The sequence below is a fragment of the Dipteris shenzhenensis genome, chromosome 17 (assembly GCF_047967505.1).
Source record: "Dipteris shenzhenensis isolate YYH24624 ecotype China chromosome 17, Dip_SZ_1.0, whole genome shotgun sequence".
Lineage (NCBI taxonomy): Eukaryota > Viridiplantae > Streptophyta > Polypodiopsida > Gleicheniales > Dipteridaceae > Dipteris > Dipteris shenzhenensis.
The window spans coordinates 4,225,894-4,248,475 of NC_141612.1; the positions used below are offsets into that span (position 1 = coordinate 4,225,894).

Consider the following 22,582-nt stretch of genomic DNA (forward strand, 5'->3'; position numbering starts at 1 on the left):
CTGGTGATATACAATGCATTCACTGATTGCATATGTCAGCATATAGAATTCATAGTATATAAGTTTTTGAACAGGCAAAAAGAAGAGGCTGGAGCAGAGTGCTGATTCTTCCATCAAAAAACAAATGGAACCGGAAGAGGACAGTTCTCCAGATTTGCTCCTATTTGAGTTTCTTCACAAATGCAAGGCTCAGAGTAACTTCCATATATACCACAGTATTTTCAACATGGAGTTCACAATGAGCTCTGTACTGGAGCAGCACAAAGATTTTCTTTCAGACTATTGGGATGCCTTCAAAGAACTGACAGAGGCAGGAAGAATTGTGGGAGGAGAAAAGGTTTTTGTGCACCTAAATCATATTGTCTCCAATGACAGGCTGAGGTACCATGTGAACAGAAGATTTGACAGCCTGCCTGATCACTATAAATTCAACTGTACTTTGCACACCAGAAAGTGCAGAGTGCTGGAGGAGAGCATGGCATTTCTTATGTACATTGTCTTCAGTCAGGAGTCTTTGGATGAACAAGGGCAGGAAAGAGAAGAAGAAGACACATCTGAAGCTTCTGAAAAGGAGGATGTTTCTTTGGTCACAGAAATGGCAGAGCAAGAAGAAGATATCAACCTTCAGGATGAGGGGCTGCAAGTGGCTGCTCTTGACCTTGTTCAACTGAGGACAAAAACTCTGAGGGGAGCAGAGCCAGTTGAAGATTTTGATGTTCAGAGCAGCAACTATGCAGTGCCCATGCTTCCAGGTGTGTTGATTGGTGGAAAGGATTATGTTTTCCTCCATGATATAGAGTGTATGTTTGATTTGAGGGAGGACTATGCCATTTCCCTTATTGCCCAGGCTTCAAGGCTTGACAAGGAGGTTGGCATAGAGGATGACCATTCACTACTGGCTTTGGAAACAATGTTTGATCCTGTAGAGGCCCTTTCATTTTGTTTCAAAGAGGCTGAAAAGTTCCAAGAGCCAGATGAAGCTGCCTTCCAGCTCACACAGGAAGCTATGAATCTCTCAGCACTATACACAGAAAAGCCTAGAGAAGAGGCTGGACAAGAAGGGAGAGGGATAAATCTTTGGAAAGATGAACTGCTTGTTGCTGATGAAAATGAGAAGGTACTTCAAATCATATACTTTGACTTCTGCTTAACTTTGGTTTTGTAGGTTGTGTATTGTCTCACTCCAATCCTTTGATATGTTGCAGCTACAAATTGAGGATGACACATTCCTCCAGAGATCAAGTGGAAGCAGGCAGGTTGGGTTTCGCAAAATGTCAGGCCTAGCTCATTATATTCATGATCTAGGCAGTGCCAAGATCTTGATTTACCATAGGCAGTTGAGCAACAATGGAGAAGCCATTGTTTACTTCCTAAAATGTTTGTCCAGGGCTTTAGGTGGACATGCTCTTTCATGGCAAAAGGAAAAGATCATTTTGATAGAGAGGTTGTCTGCCATAGATATATTTGGAGATTATGTGAATAAGCAGGCCTCTAGGGCCGCTTACTTTTTGTCTTACACTTCTTATGCATTAGCATGTGGTGTTAAGGACCCCAAATATCTAGAGGGCTATGGAAAACACCAGCTCGTAAGGTTTCGAGAGCCACCCATGATTGCATCAGGCCACACAGTCCAAGAAGAGGAACAGGTGGAGAGAGCTGAAGAAAAGGATAAAGAGACAGTCGACATCAAGCCAATAAAGAAGAAAAAGACTCCAATCAAGATCAAAAAGAGAGTTCCGATCGGCAGGCCCTGGGAGAAATAGGATTTAGTCATCGAATATAGCACAAACATTATATTAAATTTGAACTGATTTGTATAAAGTCTTTGATATCTGGTATGATCTTGTATAAATGATTAATAAGTTGATGATGAAATGATTTGTACATTTACATAGAGTGGTGTCGTTAAATATTAAATGAACAATATATTGAAATTGTAAACAAATTGTATTAAGTTCAGATCATATGTTTCACATTGAAATACTTTTCATGCATAACACCAAGAGTCACTTGTTCCACTAAAAAAATTTCTATTGAATGAGTTTGAAAACATGTGGACATAACACCAATAAGTTACAAATGAGTCCTATTCATGTTTACTTGTCCATTTATGGTTTCTAAATATCTTCGATTCCCTCCATTGTCTATGTCTCTGTGCTGCAATTGAATTGTCTAGAGCTTGTCTTCGTCTTTGCTTTTGGGCTAGAAGAAAAGCAAGCTTGATTTTGGAGCTAGCAACTTTTCTTTTAGCATGCAGCCTCTGTAGTATGCCTCGGTAAAACCATTGGAAGACTTCCTTCAGACTATTCGCCTTCTGACTCCCTCCATAGTGTTGTGTGTGTCTAAAAAATGCATTACGTGCCATGTAGTGAGACTTCTCCATGCCTTGGGTAGACCAAATAGCTGGGCATCCATACTTTTTGACAAAATAGGGAAGGTGGTTGTATATGATATGCTGTAAGACATAAGAATGCATAGTAAGTAATAAAAAAAAAGAAGATCACACTTAAGTAAAAGAAAAAGACATAACCTTACCATGTAGTGAGTTATATTGCAGGCTGTCCACGCGTCTTTCATTGACTTTCCAAAATGTTTAATTGCCTCCTCAAAGTTCTTGTAATCACTCTTTGTCCATGTTACTTTGTCACAGAACATGAAGAGTTGATCAAGAGACCTCCACACCTCTGCCTTCCTATTTCGTGCTTCCCCATCTGCCTCATGATCTTTCACAGCATTATGGACTTGCTTCCACAATCCATAATTAATCTTTGAAACTGCTCTACCTTGCCTTACTTGCTTACTGTGTTTGGGTCGAGACAAGAATCTTCTTGCCTTAACACCACCAATAGAGGGCTTGATTGGTACCTCCTTGCCATTGGTAGACTTTTTAAAATCCTTTGTGATTTGAACATCTCCTCCATGCAGACCTATATCGGATAACACTTTTTCCAATGCTTGAAGAGCATCCTTTCTATTTTTTTCGGGACGGAGTTTCCAAGCAAATCCAATATATAAAAATACCAATTTCTCAATAATTCGACATAGACCATGCAATGTGCAGATGTGAACATTACATAGTGGAATGTCCAGAATGGCCTTGAAGTCAGGGTCAACTTTATCTCTATTAGGTGCTCTCTTCCACCATTTTGAATCCATTACTTGAGTTGATTCTTTGCAGTAAAGACAAGGAGACTTTGAGTTGCCTCCTTTACTAATGTTATACATGCACTTAAGTGTTTTAAGATACCTGGCCATGTGCCACTCTACTTGAAAATCACCTTTTCCTGCAACATGGAGATTCTCGCCTTGCACTTGTCTTTTGATTATTCTTGGTATTTCCGTGTGGTGAAACACCCAATCTAGTGTTTCATGGTCTTCGGTCTTCACCTGCGGGATTATAGAAAACAAAAGTATTACTATATCAGATTTGAAAACAATGACCAAAATCAAGTATAAAACAACCCATGATCATACCTGGAACGAGCCTAACCACCATATGTGTTTCTCTGACTGCACACTAAAATACTTCGAACTCGCTTCAGTCAATGATGTATCAATCGCTCCATTCATCAATGTAATAGTAACTCTTTCCATTTTCTTTTCCTTTACAACCTCACACTCATCCAGTTTGATAACAAATTTCAAAATGCCTTTGCACTCCTCAAATGTTATTCCATAAAACTCGACCATTCTTTTTTGAAGTTGTTGCAGATCTAAAAATATATTGTTCCAAGGATCATACACAGTGGTTCCTTTAACACCATGAAATATTTCTTCAATATGGATATATTGCCCAATAAATTCATCTATACTTTCATTCAAATGACCTCTTATCCTCCACACGGTTGCTGGATTTGGCAGTAAAACTCGTTTAATCCTTTGATCTTTCAAAGTTGAGGATATCGCATGGAAAATCGAACTATATCCCTTCCTGCTAACTCCACTAACATCAAGAGCCTCTTGGATTATAGTGCCATCAACTTGATTATTGGATACAAAGTCCTTTACAACATTGCGTTTGACTGTTTTGTATTTTTTTTCCTCAATCAAACCTTTTGCTACACCGCAAGAAAGTAATCCTTTCATTTGTTTAACAGGAAGAAGGTTCGGGTCCATATTTTCTTTTGCAGGCTCCAATAATTTCCTGTAGTAACAACACAATATGACTATATTATTCAGCACCTCCATTCTTATTTTGCGACAATCAACGAAATAGATATAGTCTGGAAGAGAGCCTTTTTGAGTATACAAAATGATAAATTTCAATCTAACCTTGCTTCCTGAATTCGTCGCTTGCATCCACCAGTCCCAGCCTTCAAATTTGCAATGTTTTTAATCTTCCTGCTACATTGTCTGTCTCCAAGCACGGTTCTCTTCTTTCTTGCTCTTGTCAACTCTTTTTTACTCTTTGAATGCTCCTCAATTTCATTCTGCAACTGCTGCTCCAATTTTGCACGAATGGCTATCTCCTCCATCTTGGCCCCCTTTTCTTGTAGGTACATCATTTTATACGTTTCCGCAAATGCAGACTGCGCTGAAATATAACCAAGAAGTCCATTTTGTCCATCGCCGGCAAACCTCAGTAATGTGGTGGGATTGACAAATGGAGGTGTAGAGTTTTTTACTTGACATTTTGGATATATGCTTCCATCGCACCATAAGTCAATATGTTGAAGCCCTTCTCTTCTCATATTTTCCCGCTGTTGAGCATTCAGCACCGTATCCTTTCGTCTTTTTTGTGCTGGAGCATATTGTTCTTCTAAGTCGATGTGAAGATGGTGTAATCGCTTCTTCTCAGATAGTGACTCACTAGTATCGGCCATTTTTTGTGCTTCTCAGGTTGCGAAGTTTGTTTTTCAATCTCATAGTCGTTTTGTAACATGAATCGTGGAAGTGTGGCGGTATCCATGTGAATATTTTGAAAACTTGCAATCACTAAGTTCAGTGATTGACTCTTTATGAAAGACCTGCACACGTCGGCCAAAGAGATGCGGAATCTTTGGTAAACAAAAAAAAATCTAAGAGGATATTTAATACAAAATCGTGTTAGTCAGACAAAAGATTATCTTATTCCTTTTTGAATTGACAGTTCTGTAGTCCTTACTGACAAATCTGAGCCACGTTTTCGTATTTTACTATTTTTGATGTCTTTTAGGAGAGAAATAAATCAAAAAATAGTGAATTTCTTACAGGGCCCCAAAATGAGTTCCCTTTTTCCCTAATGTTCAAAAGCTGCAAATTTGCACAACTGCCGATGGAAGCAAGCATCTGACCTGAGAGTGCATTCTGGTTGAGATCCAGGGAGGTGAGAAAACTGAGGCGGGCAATGTCAAACCCTCCATATACAGAGATAGTCACAGTAGCACGACTACCAACGGCAACATGTCAAAGATACTCAATGAAGAGCCACTACACGTGTTGCGTTAGTTCAAACGACTTCAGTAGATATAGTTTGCTATAGGGAGTCAGTTGTTTGCCAACATCCCTCGTTCCTAACGGATAACGTTTGCAACTTTAGCACAGGGTCTGAGGAGCGTAATACTTCAATCGTAGCTCTTTTTCTAGACTGATAGGGCGAATGAGATAGGAGCTAAACCGATAAGCGGCACCCGAGATTGTCTTGATGCCACGAGGTGAAGGACATTCATAGACAAATCAAGACTTCGTTGCATTCTACGATGACTGACACATGGATGTTGGTGCGTGATGAGTAATATCTCGAAGAAAGCTGTGATCTCCTTCTGACTAGTAGAAGGAAAGCTCTTCGATGAACACTGCATACTCATTCACCTCCTGAGCAGGAGAGAGTTTTGCTCCAAAGATGTATTTTATGACCAAGTAGATGCCCCAATCGGGATATGCTATTATTTGCTCCAGCGCGAGCACGCTCTTTTCAAAGTGGCTAGAATTCTCAGGTTAACAAAAGCAAATACACTTGAGTTTATGGCATGATGACAAGGATTGGCCATGATCATTGGTTTGCATAATGAGACGATGATGTTTGCAAGCTGTAGTACCTCTTTGACCCGTTCATGTGGTAGAGGATGACCTAGCTATAGATTTCACTCTACCCCCTACTTGATTGCCTCGGCATATGAGTGTGTTGCGCCATCTTACCCTTCACACTACTAGTGTTGAAGACCTGTACATAGTCGACACTGGCTGGCTACAAGAAATCAGTGCTCTAGAGTCCGGACCCTTTCACAAACGAAAGAAGGCCATCCAACAACTAGGTGCCAAAGTTCGGGACTCTCATTAGTGCTCTGATGTGGCTTCGTCCGTTTTGTGTGCTACAAAAACGAATTTGGTAGATCTAGGGACCCTCCTAGAAGAGAAGATACCGGTGGTAAGCCACTATCTATTGTCCATCAATGTGTCTTTAGTGGTATCCTAGCTTTGTAGCGCAAGCCGAGGGTGGTGGCCCATATTATCGGGGCTGTTTTTTTGTTTGGTCCTTGTGGGTCTGACCCACCCTTTTTACCCTCTTTTTGGCCTGCCTTGTGAGGGTAGGATTTCGTAGAGTGATGGTCCTTCCCAATGGGAAAATTCGTAATTTTGAGGTTTATTTTTGTCTTTTTTATGATTGGTGCAAGTTTTACTTGCTATTTTCATCCCTTAAATTTCTCCATCTTTTTCTCTACTCTCTCTGTGTCTCTCTCACCCCCCCCCCCCCCCCTCTCTCTCTCTCTCACATACACACACACACACACTTACTTTTTGGTGGAAATCTCTCTCTCTCTCTCTCTCTCTCTCTCTCACACATACACACAACTTTCCGCCCTCTTTTCCATGGATGATTTTCATCATCTCTTATATTTCTTACGGCTGTTAATCCCATACGGGCAAGAAGGGAGGTTCGTGGAGGTCCGATGGAGGCATTTTGGAGGTTTGGGGGAGGAGGAGGGAGGTTCGGGGAGGGAGAAGGGAGGTTCATGGAGAGAGGAGAGAGAAGAGCGCCACATGGCACCATGAGGGCAAAGCGCAGAGGATATAGAGGCATTGCAGTGACCAGTGGCAGATGAGGTGATGAGATCACGACCGTCTATGATGACATGGCAAGGCACAGAGGGCCGAGTGGAGGACTGCAAGAGGATAGTGAGGATGTTAGGCATGACACGTGGCAGTTGCGTAGTCCTACGTGGGTTCGTTCAAACAGTCAGAGGTGCCAGCAGCTACATGGTGCAATGCCATTCTGTGTTGTGAAGGAAATCCCATTCCCCCATAAAACACGCGGACTTTGCAGAGTCTGCACTCTGGAGCCCCCAACGCAGTCTGACGCTCTCTGATGCACGTGCTCGACCCCCGAGATGCCATGTGGCCAACAGTCTGGCGAGGATGCTCGGACCTCGAGATGTGCGGCCGCTGAGATGACACTTGGCGCAAATGCTCGGCCTCCGTGACGACGCGCCGCGACACAGAGCAGGATAGAGAGAGAGAGAGAGAGAGAGAGAGAGAGGGGGGGGAGACAACGAGGGCCCGAGAGAGAGAGAGAGAGAGAGAGAGAGAGAGAGAGAGAGAGAGAGAGAGAGAGGGGGGGGGGAGGGGGGGGCAAATGAGTGAGAGAGAGAGAGAGAGAGAGAGAGAGAGAGAGAGAGAGAGAGAGAGAGAGAGAGAGAGAGAGAAGAGAGACTGAGAGGGGGGAGAGAGAGAGAGAGAGAGAAAGAGAGAGAGAGAGAGAGAGAGAGAGAGAGAGGAGGGGGGATGAGAGAGAGACATAGAGAGATAGAGAGGAGGGAGAAAGAGGAGGAGGGAGAGAGAGTGAAAGATAAGAGAGAGAGACATACAGAGAGAAAGAGAGAGAGAGAGAGAGAGAGAGAGAGAGAGAGAGAGAGAGGGGGGGGGGGTGAGCGAGAATGAGAGAGGAGAAGACACCACAAATCTTTGAAGGTTACAAGAGACACCGAGCCAGTTACAAATGTGAGCTCACTCGTTCATCGAAGAGGCCACGAGATATAATTTCCAGTTGTGTAGCTTACCCAAATCAAAAGGGGGGAAAGGGGAGATTTGGCCAAATCAAAGCGCGAAAGGGGGGATTTGGGAAGCAAAGATTGATGGGAGAGGGGGAGAGTGATGGGGGAGCGAGCGAGGATGGAAAGGATGGTGGCAAAACCGAAGGAATTGAGGAAGAAAGGATGGGGAAGATGAGAAACGATGGCAAAACAAGAGGAAGAAAAAGGATGAAGCACGGGATTTGCTACGATGAAGATTGTGAGGATGAAGATGGCGATGAAGCATAGGATCTACGACTAGGCCATGGGAAAAATGTTATGTCATGGTGCATTGGAAATAGATGGTGTCCATGGGAAAAATGTTAGAAATAGCTATCCTATGCATTTCCCATCCATGACATAAGCCCGTAAGAAGCATCCAACTAAAAGAACAAAGAAAGATTAAAATTGTGGTCTATATCACTAGTTTGTCAAATTTGTGTTGAGAGCTAGTGGAAGTTTAGGTCCCACAACATAAACCACTCTAGGAGATTCTGAAACTTTTTGAATATAAGACTGTAATAGGTAGAGATTTATTTTTGAATTCTACCTATTAGATAACAAGAAATCAGATATGACACATAGGATTCCCTCATTCGAAACTGTAGAACTTCGGAACAAGAACAAAACTTCAAAAATTCAGAAATACATGACTGATTACCTCAAGAGAGATGGCTACAATCAAGGCTACCATTGTAGATGCAGGATTGGATGAGCTTCAATCATGTGTTATGGCTACGGAGGCTGCTTTCTTAGCTAGGGCAACAGATCCAAGTCCAAGTTCTTTACTATTTGATGATGATGATGATTTTCCTAAAGTAGTAACAATTAGAGATAATCTTGCAGATTTGTTTCTTCAAAAGAAACGAATGATATCTAGGAATGAATAATACCTTGCAGCCCTTTGTGATTAGATGAAACATCTACCCCCAAGAATTGAAAAGGATTCACTACTCAACTTGGTTTTCGGCATACGAGCTGACAAGCTGATCCTTGTGTGCCTTGACCAATCCAACCTTTTTTCATCCACATTCACAGTGAGGCTACTATGTTGTTTTTCGGCATCCTTCTATGCACATGCAAAAAAGAATGTATCATTTGTTAGAGAAAGCTTGGGTAGCTGTCCGAGAGCCTAACCTTGCAGCAGCATACGACTTTCCCAGGTGGATCCAGATGATGCAATAGGAGCAGCAACAACAGTAGATGATGCAACAACAACAGCAGATGATGCAACAGTAGCAGATGATGATGCAACAGTAGTAGCAGTAGCAGATGATGCAGCAGCAGCAGTAGCAGATGATGCAGCAGCAGCAGTAGATGATGCAATAGTAGTAGCAGTAGCAAGAGAGAGGAGAGCAATGGCAGATGCTCCAATGATGGTGGTTGCAGGAGCAGGAGCAAGATATATGGCGATGGAGGCAGAGCTATGGTAGACTGCAGTAGAAGCTCTACAAGCAAGCCGATCATCTCTCCACGTTCTACTGTTGTTGTTAGTCCTCCTCTCCATCCTCCTCTGTTTGCTCCCTTGCCCTTTGCCTTCACCATGGGCTCCATGTTCCTCCTCCTCTGCTCGTCCCTTTCCCCTCTCTACCTCCCACCCTAGATCCAGCCTCTCCATTGAAACTAGATGTTGTAAATCAGTTATCTAAAAACATAAATATTTGTCTTAAAATCTGCCATTTGTCTTAAAATCTATACTTGAATATTTGTAAAGCACCTGTACTCCCCTAACAGTTCTAATATATTATATGCTCAAAAGGAAACAATGAAAAAATCATGATGATGAAGCATGTGTGAGCTAGTGACAAATGGTTTTCCACAAAGCAGGAAAAATTTCCATTCATTATTACAACAAGAGAACATGAAAGATTTAAGGTATATAGTATAATCACGATGGCTTAGTGAAGTGCTCCCCCCCTACTTCAAAATTCCTTTTCATGAAATGGCTCTATTCAAGTTGGGAGAATTCACTAAAATGCTGCACCCTCACGACATATAACCTTGCACGTTGTAGAAGTTGGTGATTTTATGCTTGAAACCAGAGTGGGCACAACAATCAAGCTGTGTGACTCAATCAAAACTTGACACCGAACAAGTATAACCGAGGACAGCTCAAAGTCACTCATAAATTAGCATGATTTCCTTGGTCATTGGTGTCCAAATCACTTAATTATCTATTACTTGTTGGAAAGGACGTGACTTGGATGTGGATGCAATGATTGCTAGCACCAAAGGTCAAGTTTCTTCAATATTATCACCAAAAGGTAGGTTTAGATCAAACCCATTGGGTGGTCCTATGTCGTCAGTGTTTGTTTCACCCCTTAATGAATTATTTTGTTGGGAAGCACATGCTTGGATGTGTATGCAATGATTGTTAGCACCAGTGGAGACCTTGATATTGAGATAATTGCGCATTGCATGGGTTGCTTTGTGTCAAGTTGTGATCCCCATTTATGTGAATATGTTAAGAAAAATGTCAATGTATGCCATGCATCAAAAGTGTGGAATCAGAGATCAATTGTGCCCTCATGCTCACACAGTCACAAGGGCTTGTAAAAGAGGTATTATTGGAGGTCAAAGGAAACTAATGCAAGGAGCAATGGGTGTGATTATGTGAATGGAATCAAAATGATCAATAATGCTCTCTAGAGATTGAAATGCACCATATTATGAGAGATCACAATGCAACCGCTCTACAATAAGTAGAATGGAAATAGCCATTCGAATGTGAATAATGAAATATAAATACTAGAGACACTCCACCATGGAAGAATATTTCAAGAATTAGTTACAAGCTCATAAGCACAATAAAAGATAACTCCCTACAATCCAAACAAATCTCTCATTCGAGTGAGCTTATACCTCTAGCATCTTAAAACCAAGGCTAGGGTGAGCTTTTAATAATCCCCTTAGAAGGTATTAGAACCTTTGTCATAAGATTGAATGAAATCGACATGCTTCTCAAAATCAACTAGTGGGAATCCAATGAGTCAATCTATGTTAAGCATAGGCAATCTACTTCATGAGGTAGTAGAGTAGAGGAAAAGTCCAAAGTGTTATCATGCAAATTTTTACTTTATCTTGTGGTTTGTAAAAGGGGACATGCTTTATCTTGAGTTGAATGCCCTCTGTTATACTTGCATTGCTCATCTCACAATTTTTTATTATAATATGTACTTTGAGTTCACAATGGGAAGGTCTTAGCTACCTCTTGTTTCTTTTTGAGTTCAGGTTATAGAGGGCAAGTTTGTTTGAAGTAGTAGTAATGCCAAATTATAAAATAGCATCCTTGGGTATGGGCAGTATCAACAACCACAGGAATTTTTTAATAGTGGGCAAGTTGGAAATTTCAACCAACATGCTGCAAATGTATCAGATGACTACAATGAAGGAAGAGGCTATGAACTCTAGGGAAATGAAGAAGTGTATTTATGCCCACTATCAATAAAAGTGATCAATCCATAGGCTTCTCAACTAGTTTTCAAGCATTCTTCTTTTTACATACTGAATCTTTGGAGCCGCTGCTCCTGTTAATGGAAGTTGGATTGAAAGTGCACCCTTGCATGGCTTTCAAAATTGAATAATCATGATATCCAGAGATATCATATTTGACGAAGAATCAGAATGGAAAACATTAAATACACAGGAGATGATCACACCTATTACTCAGTCACCTACAGAAAAGGTTGATGCAAAAGAGTAAGAATCGCCAGGGAGCCCTCCAGAAGAATTGCCAGAGAGCCCTCCAGAAGATCATCAACTTAGACAATCTACTAGGGAAAGCACCTACCAGCAAGATTGACATATGCTCAGAAAGGCAAGACCTTCCAACTTTCTTTCCCAACTGTCCTCTAAAAGCAGCCTTTAACTCATTCCTCTTATTCGGTGCAATTCTGTAAAGCATCCCTTATCTTTCATTACATGAGGGAGTTAGTTTTGACAACAGTAAAAAATTTAGAGAAGAACATCCATGGCCCATTATTGCCACAACCATCTCTGGAAGTTACATCTTATAGTGAGCTTATGCTGCATTCCCCTAAAATATAGCCAGCTAGGACTTTGGGACATGCAAAGAGAGGATGCTTTGTAGGTTGCATTGGATATGCACATGGAGGGGGACATACTAGCTATTATTCCCCAAGGAACCAAGGTGCTAACATGATGATTGAGTGGCAGCCCTCTTTAGAGATTTTTGTCCACTTGGACAGCTAGAATTCCCAGGTATGTATCTCCAAAGTTTAAAAGACAATGTGAGTCACAAGTAATAAATCAACAACGTATTCGATACGACACCTTTTATATGATGACAAGGATTGATATGTTGCAGGTATGTGAATACTTGAGAGAGTCAATTACTTTACCCCATGTTACACTTTCAATGTGGATTCTTCCTAGGTGCATTCTATGATACACTCTTTGTGGAGTTGAAGGGAGCGCCATCAGAACAAGCTTATCACATTAAGCATGCGACCCTTCATGACATAGTCAGCCTCCATTTTCTCTACTTCTGTGATTCCACCCTATTAATAGGAGCGAGTTTATCACACACCTATGTTGCTCATCATATGAGCCACCATTTCCTTGCCCTTGATCATCAGATGACACTTCCCTTACTCCTAGAGAGCAGCATCGGGTTGATGGGCATACTATACTCCCCCGTTCATTCATTGACAGGAAGCTTTGTACCACTCCAAGAGGCCAAGGATGCGACCCCTAGCATGATTACAATGCTTTAGCTTGGAGGCAGAGGCTATGGAGATGATAGAGAGCTAGAAAACATTTCTATTAGCCAATGTGAGCTTGCCCTGAGACACGATGTAGCGAGTTAACAATACATTCCCTCGAGCTTTATTTTCACGATGTCATGCAATGCTTGTTGATACGTTACGCTAAGTTTGCTTTGTATTGCATAACACCCTTCTCGGATCTATATGGCTCCACACGCATCGAGTATGTATTCATGCTTGGTGCACTACTACTGGACTGAAAGCCTCCTATGGCTATATCAAGGTATGGTCAGAGCTAGCACGTGAAATCCGGTGAACTTTGAATGGAGATTATTGAGAGCACATATGGGAGTCATTTTCCCACTAGGAACACACTAATGTTTACCACCATTAATGTGGTATGGAGTACTGGTATGTAGATAACCTCCAGTGACTACCTACTTAGGTTATCGATTGTACATTGCTCTCCCATCATATAATGGTTTGATAGTAGAAGTAGCAGTTGATTTGCAATTCCCATACCCAAAATCATTGTCACATAACATTGGCATGGTTGCACATGTTAAACTATCACTCATTTACATCTTCAGGCTCTGCACGGGGTATTCTACTTTCTGCATGGGTAACACCTCATAGGATGGCAGTAACATATTTGACACTTGGTCCCTCACATCTCTTTAATTTTTTTTCTTCATCATCCATCAAATATTTTCTTATCCTTAAGTCAAATTTTGTGAACACTTGGTTGCAAACATTGCAGATGCACTTCTAACGACCTAAAATTGTAACAAAATCCTACGGTTTCATAAGATTTTGCCCTCATCCATGAGCCTTGTTCTAAGGTTGCTGTTGTCCTACCCTATCTTCTCTCTCCACCATGATCTCTATCCATGTAAAAGAGATAAACAATCTCAGATCATTAATATGTTTTCAACAATTCAAGACCATGTCATTAATATGTCTTTAAAAAAAAAAGTAAGTGCACTAGACCTCAAGACAGAGCAACCGTCCAATCGTCTTGCCCCCTCTTGACATAATTGGATGGTTATAGACGTGGTAATCTGCCTATGGAAATCGGTGTGGGATGGTAAGTTGCCTTTTCCCACATCCTGCTCTCTCTCGAGTAAGCATCTATCTACACTATGATCATTAGCAACATTATGATCTGTATGTGAATGCCGATATTTCATGCACACTAGTGCTGGTAGCTAGCGATACTTACATGTGCACTTATCATGATTCTTTTTTGGGACCTACGGAGTAAAGGACACCTAGCTAGGTTAGGCATACCTACATAAGTTTAGACATACTTAACATACCTAACATACATAACATAAGTTTAATTAATTATTATGAAAATGAAGTATTACAAACTATAATGCACTGCATGTTACAATATGCCATGAATTTTGTTAGTAACTAAACAAGTGTGGTCCATAACAATCTCTATTATGTGATTTGTTGGTTGATACTCGGTTGATACAAGCTAGAGATTGCAAGCTACACAACCGGCTAGACTTTCAACAGGTTGTTATTAGGCCGGTGAAAGTGAGCCGTAACTGACCAAAGTCAAGTATTTCTCTTTTCCTAATAAATAACTAAACACTCTAATATATTATCTAATATTTTACATCCATGTGTGAGTAGTTGTGGGTTGGCATATGTGGACCCCCCTTGGCACATGTGACATAGATATTTTGTGGGTTGGCATATGTGGACCCCCCTAAGAGAGAAGATTAGATGTGGTTTAAGGGGCCTCTAATGTTGTGCTAAAACTATGGACACCCATTCGAGGGCACGCTCCATAACTTTTTCTTGATTTGTGAAAAAACAAAACTAATTGACAAAATGAAAGCCAAACCAGTGGGACTATTGCATGGTAGTCTTAAAACATTGATAGTTGGCGATATTGGTATCTAGTCTTATCCTTGAATTATAAAAGAATTTAAAAATGTGCAAAGATCTTTTAATAAATCCAACACTATTTACAATTTTGTATTGATTCTTTTTTCATGCAATTCCTTGCTATATGGCCGCTTATAAGCATGTCAAAGGTCATTGCATTCCATAATATAAAGCATGAAACCTGATAGCGTGCCCTTTGGCCTACTTGTATTTTGAAGCAATTTGGACCATATTGCACTTGCTTGAAAGAAATCTGTATCTCCAATTTAGCATCATCGGAGGGGGGAAACCATGACCGCTGAAAATTTTTTCTATCCCCTCAAACTTTTGAAAATTTTCACCTCCTGTACTACAAATCTTTGAATATTAAAGTACATCCTCCTCATGTTGCCCTACAAACTACACACGTAGAGTCAGCTTGACATAGTCTTGTTCTTTTGGTTTGGCATTATCTTCTTTATTGGATAAGTTGTCTTCTATTCTTTGCTTGCCTCACAAGCTAGCTGGTCTCTATTCTGATGGACCTATTTGGTAACTCACTGATCATCGCCATGCCATCAATGATAAGATGCGGCTCGTCATGGCTTGCAAGAGAAATAGACAACAACTAAGAGATAGGAAAGATGAAAAGCTTGATCAAGGCACAAATCACCATATTGGAAATTTTGGGAATCTCCCAAGTCCCACTTTAGAATTCCCAAATTTTCCAATATAGCTTTGTTTCATATAGAAGATACAAAATATAAACTAAATTAGTAAATCAATCAATAACTTTTTACAATATATTTAGAAATTGTGCACATCTTATGGATTTAATGCGAAAAGTAGTGGATTTACGTTTGCATGTGAGCTGAAACTACACCACAAGGCCAAATAAAATTGCACATGGTCAAACTTCACACACTAAGCGGTAGTGGATAAGTGTTACTTTGTTCAACATTATGTTATTAGTATGATGAGTTTACATAACACAAAAAACTTAAAGGTGGATGGAGTAACTCACAAAAATTGGTGTTAGAAACAATTCAAATCTCACAATTCATGCCTAATTGATGTTACATCTTTTGTAATCTTTACAACAGGAAAGAATTGTAGGAATGATCCCTCTTATCAAAATGAGTGACAACAAAAAAATTAAAATTAAAACTCATAGTTTGCAAATAGTTCCTCCCCTGCAGTGATATCATGAGTTGTTTGTGAGGTAATGTTTCCATATATAGCCTCATTATTGTTAACTCATAAGAATAACATGGTTCTAGGGTGGGTGAGTACACATAGCATAAATTTCCATGCCGTCTCTACAACTATTTATGTAGCCTCCCACATTACCATCGTGTACATCACCAACAATGTACACTTGATTCTTTTCACCAGCAACTCGTGGGTCCTCAAGAATAGAATATTTTAGTGCTCGATGATTTAACGAGCATAAAGTCCTCCAATCAGAATATTTGTACTTTGGTCCTCTATATCATATAATGGTTTTTGCAATTTCAATGTCTTTGAGTGCAAATAAGCCAAGGCCAGCTCTAGTAATTTGAGGTTTCCAATGCGATAGCCTCATTGACTTTCCTTGTCTAGGGTGCCCAGGTGTCTTTCATCCACTTATCCATGTCCTAGTAGGCTTTTGGCGTAGCTTTGAGGAAAAATTTTCCACCCAGGCTTCACCCCAATTGGAATTGGAAGGGTTTGAAGTGCCTTGCCCTTCCCTTTTTTGTTTGTTATAGTTCTCTTTGTTGGAGAGAGGCTCTAAGGCTCCTTTGGTTTGCTGATCTTTTTCCTGGTGACTTCATGTTTTTCTTCGGAGACATGTTTGCTTTTGTTTACAAACAACATTACAGCTCAGCCATATGAAAAGCTATATGAAAGGAGGTAAAATTCAAAAAAGGACAAGAAAGAGATACACACACACATGCACAGAGAGAGAGAGAGAGAGAGAGAGAGAGAGAGAGAGAGTCAAATAATCACCTTTTCATTTATAATCCCTCCAGCCCGACTTGTGCTCTCTAGCCCAGATGCGCTTCTTCTTCGTCTGGAAGAAAAGAAACCTTCAACAGCTTAACCAAATGGCTGACGTGCAGGTCATAGTGAGAATCAGGTGGCTGGAGGTCACAGTGAGAATGAGGTGGTTGACTGAGAATCCTGAACCTACGCACGCTAAAAAACAAAAGACAAAGCCATAACTCGTAATGATTTGAAAAGATTTTCCTGAACGTATCTTAAGTTTGTCTCGCACATGTGCATGATAATGTGTGCATGCATTAACTTGAGTTCTTTTGAAACAATACTAATATATAGGAGAACATTTTTGCCATTAGTACATACACCTTCGCGAGGCTTTCACCCTCGAGTTCTTTCCAAAAAAGGCCCATTGGATTTTCTTGAAGCTTTCAACAAACTACTTTCCTCCCTTCCTTTGATTGAGGCTCAACATACTTTGGATCTTAACTTTTGAATTTCTACCTTACCTTTGATTGTCAACAAGCTCTTTCTTCTCAATGGTATTCCAACTATTCTGCTAGAGATTAAGAACATTCTTGAAATTGTCAACCCTCTGTTGGACTTTGACCTCCGGAACCATAGTGAGAAAGAGGCTCTTTCTTCCTTAAACTCCTTGTCCTCTTCGACCTCTCCTCCTCCTCAAAAGGTTATTTCTCCTTCCTTCTCTACAGTTATTCCCCTCCTCCCTCATCATCAACTTGAAGTGGATTCCATAAGACGAGAGCATAAACTTTGAGACTTTGAAGTGATCTTGAACCATAGAGCTCCTTTCTCGATCTCCTCCTTGGCTCTCTTTTGTAGTTTCTTGGCTAATGTGGTCGATCATTGCAAAATGCTTGCCACTCAATCCAAACATCTACTCTCCATTGACTTGAGAACGTAAAAGTTCTTGAAATTTTGTTGGAATACCTATAGACCTTTCCTCAAATGCTAGTGCAAAAGATCCTATCCTAATTCATCATGTTCTAGTTCCATTATTTGGCTAGATCATCTCTTATGGTTTGTGTTTCAGAACTTGTCTAGCTTCTTTTCTTTTACATCTGAGCCAGCACTAGTTTATGCCTTTATTGGTTGGGTATCCTCTTTCCCCTCAGAAATTAGAATTGCACTTTTAGTGTATTTCTAGTTTCATGATTTTATGCTAGAGGCGGCTCGTAACCTGGCTATTTTTACTCCAAATTCCCTGCTCTTGTCTCGTCTTTTCAACACCCCAGCAGCCAACACTATTGAAGGAATCCTCATCTCATAAAAAAATAAGGATCTCAAATGACTTGCGATTACACCATCGACCATCAAAAGCTCCACCAAGAAACCTTGTTCCTTTCATAGTTTGTAGGACTTTGGAAAGACCTCAAAAGCACTTGAATTCAGTATTGATGATGAGCAAGTAAGATTCATCAATAAGAAAGCTAATGTTTATCTTTGCTCAATTGATAGAAAACAAAATCTAAAATATTTATTCATCTCCTTTTTGTTAGTAAGCTTTTTGATTTTATTTCACCAGATATGGAAGTTTTGAAATTTTTGGTATTAAAAAGTCATGGTCTACCTTTAAAACATGGGTTTGGGTAGAAATTCCCTAAAAACTTGGCTACCACTTTCTATAGACCATTGGACACATTTTGTGATTTTTCTATATAGATTCCCTAACTTGCATTTGTACCAGTCCTAAAAGATTTAGAGCCTTTACGCAAGATTTTGGCAATTTTGGTACACACGTCCTTTCTACGGACCCATTGATCTGCACATCTTGTCTTGGAAAACTTTTCCCGAATCATAGGTTTGATCAAAAACCAAGGTTTCTTGATAAAAATATTATGGATGAAGTAGATTATATTACGCACCATCTTTATATTTTGGGGCTCGACACATTCTTGTAAACCCCTACCTTCCTTTGCAAAAAGCTAATGAGACTAGCATCCTAGGCTCTAGCAAAGACTTGGCTCTCTTGAATTCTCACTATCTCTGGTCACAAAAAATGATGTTGCTAAAAATGTTGGAATATATTCCTTATCCTATGGGATTGAGCAACCATCTAAGGTTACTTTCCCCTATCTCATGGGTACATATAAAGCACATAAAAAGGCATTTAGATGGCTCACTAATGCCCATAACTATATGTTTACTAATATTACCAACGTTATTGCTAAATTGATTATCACCTTTGTCTCTGGAATTTTGGAATACACTGAAAAGATTCATAAAGATTTCTAGACCTTAACCTGCAGTTGAACTAATGCATATTGGATTATCTAACCAATATGATTTCTTGATAAATCTACCTCAAATGATATTCTTAGTGTATACCTTTTGATATCATCTCATGCTATGAAGCCATACCTCACCAAGGTAGTTATAGCCTCATTGATTCTCTCCAGAATTTTGTGAATATCCTAAGCAAAGTAGGCTATCTTGGCTTCAAGGAAACCAAGAAATAGTTTGGGCTTACAAAGAAAAACAAGGAGTGTATGGTCAACTTTAAAGATTTTATTAATATAGACATTTTTATCTTAGCATTAAACTTAGTGGTCATGTTTATATTCAAACAAAAGTTATTCCTATAGGGTACTCATGTTCTCCACATTGGTGCAACCTCTATCTTGCCTGGTTCGAAGTGCAGTATAGTCTTAAACTGTCAAGACTTAAAATATGGAGAAACTTAAGGCCTTCTATCTCTCAGCACAATTTATGGATGATTTAATTTTTATTAATAACAAGTTTATTTTAGATTGTTTCTCTCATAAGAAACCCTTTGATCTAGCAAATCCACTGTGTATTTACCCTTTGGACAAGGATTCAAGAGGGATTTAAAACAAGCATTTTAAATCGGCAATAAAATGTTTTAATGTTTTTTTAGACTCCCTAGAGTGATTTAAACAAGTCTAGTCACTATTTGTTACCAGCACTGGCTGCAGTAGGTTATGGTGCAACGACACACCGTGTGGTGATAACTACGTGACAATACCACATGATATTGCTGCATACCATGCGATACGATACCTACTGCACTGTATGATTAATCTACCATGCGGTATAGGTTCTTATATACACTATGCACGCACCTCATACTGTTTGCATTCCCAAGATTCCAACCCTATTTGGAGTCTCAAAAAAACAAAGAAGGATAAGCAAAAAGGATAAACAAATCTTCCAATAAAATTTGTAAGTTTTTTTATCCTTTAAAAAGTGTCCAGTGTTGTGGTGGGCTTGCTTAGGCTAGTTGATATCTACCAACACTAGGATGCAAATGGAGAAATGCAAAGCTCTTAGTTTACAATTTATCATTTGAGATTTGAAAGGATTGTTTCCATAAAGAAAGAATTTTTTTGGTAAGAAATTTGAAGAAAAAATGAAAAATAGGATGTTTTTAGTAGGCATCAATTGTACAGTCTTTAAAATTTAGTGAAAAAAGAATATGTTTTTAGTAGCCACAAACTATATAGTTTTTAGTATTCATAAACTCGTTGTAAAAAAATCATATGTTTAGTATTCATAAGCTATACAGTTTTTAAAAATAGTAAAAAAGATAGGTGTTTTTGAAAGAAAGTATCTACGTGCGAGTGGGGAGTTTGCATATGCCTACTCATGGTTGAGGAGAAGCTCACATAGTGTACTTCTGAATGATTACTTGGTTCCATGTATGTGTGGAACAAAATTTGGATGTTTTTGAATAAATTGTTATATCCTATACTTTTCAGGATGCATGCTTCACATGCAACATAGCACTTGTAATGCTTTATTAGCCTTATTCCAAATCTTTGTTCCATGATTCTTTGGTCTCATGTTTAAGTCTGGAATGTGTACTTCAACTTGAAGACCAAGTTTGTCGATTTTCATTGAGCGATGCATAAGTTCTGGGTCAAGGCAAAATACCTATATACAAGAATTTCCTTAACCTCACCAAAAATGGTTACACCCAAGCAAACATTGACACATATTACAAGGTCTTCAAGGGTAAGCTATAGTAAAGGGATTGTAACAATTGATAAAATAATAGTTGGAGTTAGTCCAACATCTCGATGACTTGAGTAAGCTTGACTAACGGTTACTCAACGATAATTGTTGGTTACTGTTATAAGTTTGGTATCAAATATAGTACTATAGGTGAGGCTGGGGATAGTATAAAATTGTATCAATAAAGTAAAATTTTGAGTGACTGAATTAAAGGGGGAGAAGTTGCATACAATTGTAGAGTTCTACTCCGTTCCTCATTTCTAAAATAAGCTCTATGCTTCCCCTGATTTTAAATTGATGTATGGGATTAATGTATCCCTTCTTAGTGGCTTTTCATACCAAAATGATGTAAGTTGATCTTACGATCCATTTTTTACTCAAGAGCTTGGTGAGACTCTTTTATAAATTAATAGAAAAGGATGATAACTACTTTGTTCATGAATCGATTCAATACTTTGTCTTGCTATCTAAAGTTTAACCATTTGACACTAGAATATTTAAGTGGTGAACCTTTTGTGTGCATAAAAATGTTTTTTTCCAAAAATACAAAAGTGTTTCAAGTCCATATATTTGCAGGTTGAGAGGGGAACCCGGCGGCGGAGGCATGGGGGGGGTGTTGTTTGTGGGGAACTAAGAGTACACCAATATAGAACTTTTTGTGGACCTCTAAATTTTATTAAGGTCACACTACAATTCATTACAATATGCTTTTAGCTTGACACCTAAGCATGTTATTCAACCTCGTTTGAAAGAGGGGCTTTAAACAGCGAGAGCCTAGAACCCACAAGAAGTAGTGCCATTGGGAGTATTGAGAACACATCCCGAAGCGCCAATTATACAAGGGTCTGAAGCACCACAGCAAGTACACGGGATCGTGTCAACTGCCTTGGGAAATGTAGTACATGTCACATTCACGTCTTTAGGGCATGCGAGTGTCCCGCACTTCAATCGGCAAACATCTGGAGAAGGCATAGCCAATGTCAATCACACTGTTCTTCCCAAAGTCGAGACCATATAAAAGGGATAAAAATATATTGAATAGGACCATTGATTCTTGTTGCTCACAAGGTGGTGGTAAAACTTCTGGTCCCTTACTAAAAAAAAGGCCATGCTTATGAGCTGTTCTCAGGATTACCTAGACTCTGAAGTAATCGACGATTAATTGTGGCGTCCTTGTTCAGAAATGCAAGGCGACTCTGCCAAAACACATTCGAGCTTGTGATAAGCAAGTCTGAGATAAGGCTATGACGAGAAGATATGGAGCAGCATAAATACGTATTCTGTGCATCAGAAAGCCGAAAGGTTGAGGACCTCGACGCTAGTCTCGCCTGTTGAGCTCCCGTAAGCTTTCAGGTGTAGAGGAGCTGTTCACAAGGAAAGAACAGCATTTGAACTATACTTTATGCTGCACCACAGGAGACACAGATGACAAGCAGATGCATGCAAGCTATGTATAGAGAAAACAACCTACCTGAGGAGAACAGGAGGAGCATTAACAGACCGAGAGCTCGAGGCAGGCCAGCTGCTGCCATGTTGCAACCGCGATGAAGACGTAACGGAGGAACTTCTGCTTGAAGCGTGTAATGAGGCAGCTTCACCTTATATTGGAGATGTTGTCTCGAACCTCAATCGTTTTAATGTGAAACCCAACGACATTCTGCCTTTAAAGTCCTCATTTTGGGCAGCAAATGGAAACTAGCGCCATCTAAACAGTCGGTGCAAACAAGTCTAACGTGTACAAATTGAGGTAGTTGCGTTTACAAACTATTCGACTGTCGTGTACGCAAGACTCATCAATTCTCCCCACCGGTGATGCTACATGCGAAGCGCGTGCCTGAACAAGAAAGGACAATGGAGTTGATTGTTGGGGTTGTGGTGAAGGACCATCTTAGACCTGGTATGCTCATCATTCAATGTGTGCTTTTCAATGTCATGTGTCCTTAAGAAGTGTGGGGCCTCTATTAAATTTGGATATAAGGAAATGTTAAAATGTGCTTAAGAAAGCAA

The 22,582-nt window shown here is 39.8% G+C and overlaps 1 protein-coding gene across 2 annotated transcripts; it reads right to left on the bottom strand.

The window, feature by feature from the left end:
* Positions 1-21,141: 21,141 nt before the first annotated feature.
* LOC147891552 (uncharacterized) lies at positions 21,142-22,273 on the bottom strand. 2 transcript variants are annotated; one of them, XM_087389013.1, is made up of 4 exons: positions 22,047-22,273; positions 21,887-21,939; positions 21,711-21,774; positions 21,142-21,534 (listed from the first exon to the last, which is right to left on the bottom strand). In XM_087389013.1, the coding sequence occupies exons 1-4, from the start codon at positions 22,105-22,107 to the stop codon at positions 21,350-21,352; spliced, it is 363 nt and encodes a 120-aa protein (XP_087245139.1). In that variant the 5' UTR covers positions 22,108-22,273; the 3' UTR covers positions 21,142-21,349. The 2 variants fall into 2 exon arrangements, with proteins under 2 accessions (XP_087245139.1, XP_087245140.1); XM_087389014.1 differs by having other exon boundaries at positions 21,711-21,771; positions 22,047-22,228.
* Positions 22,274-22,582: the final 309 nt, after the last annotated feature.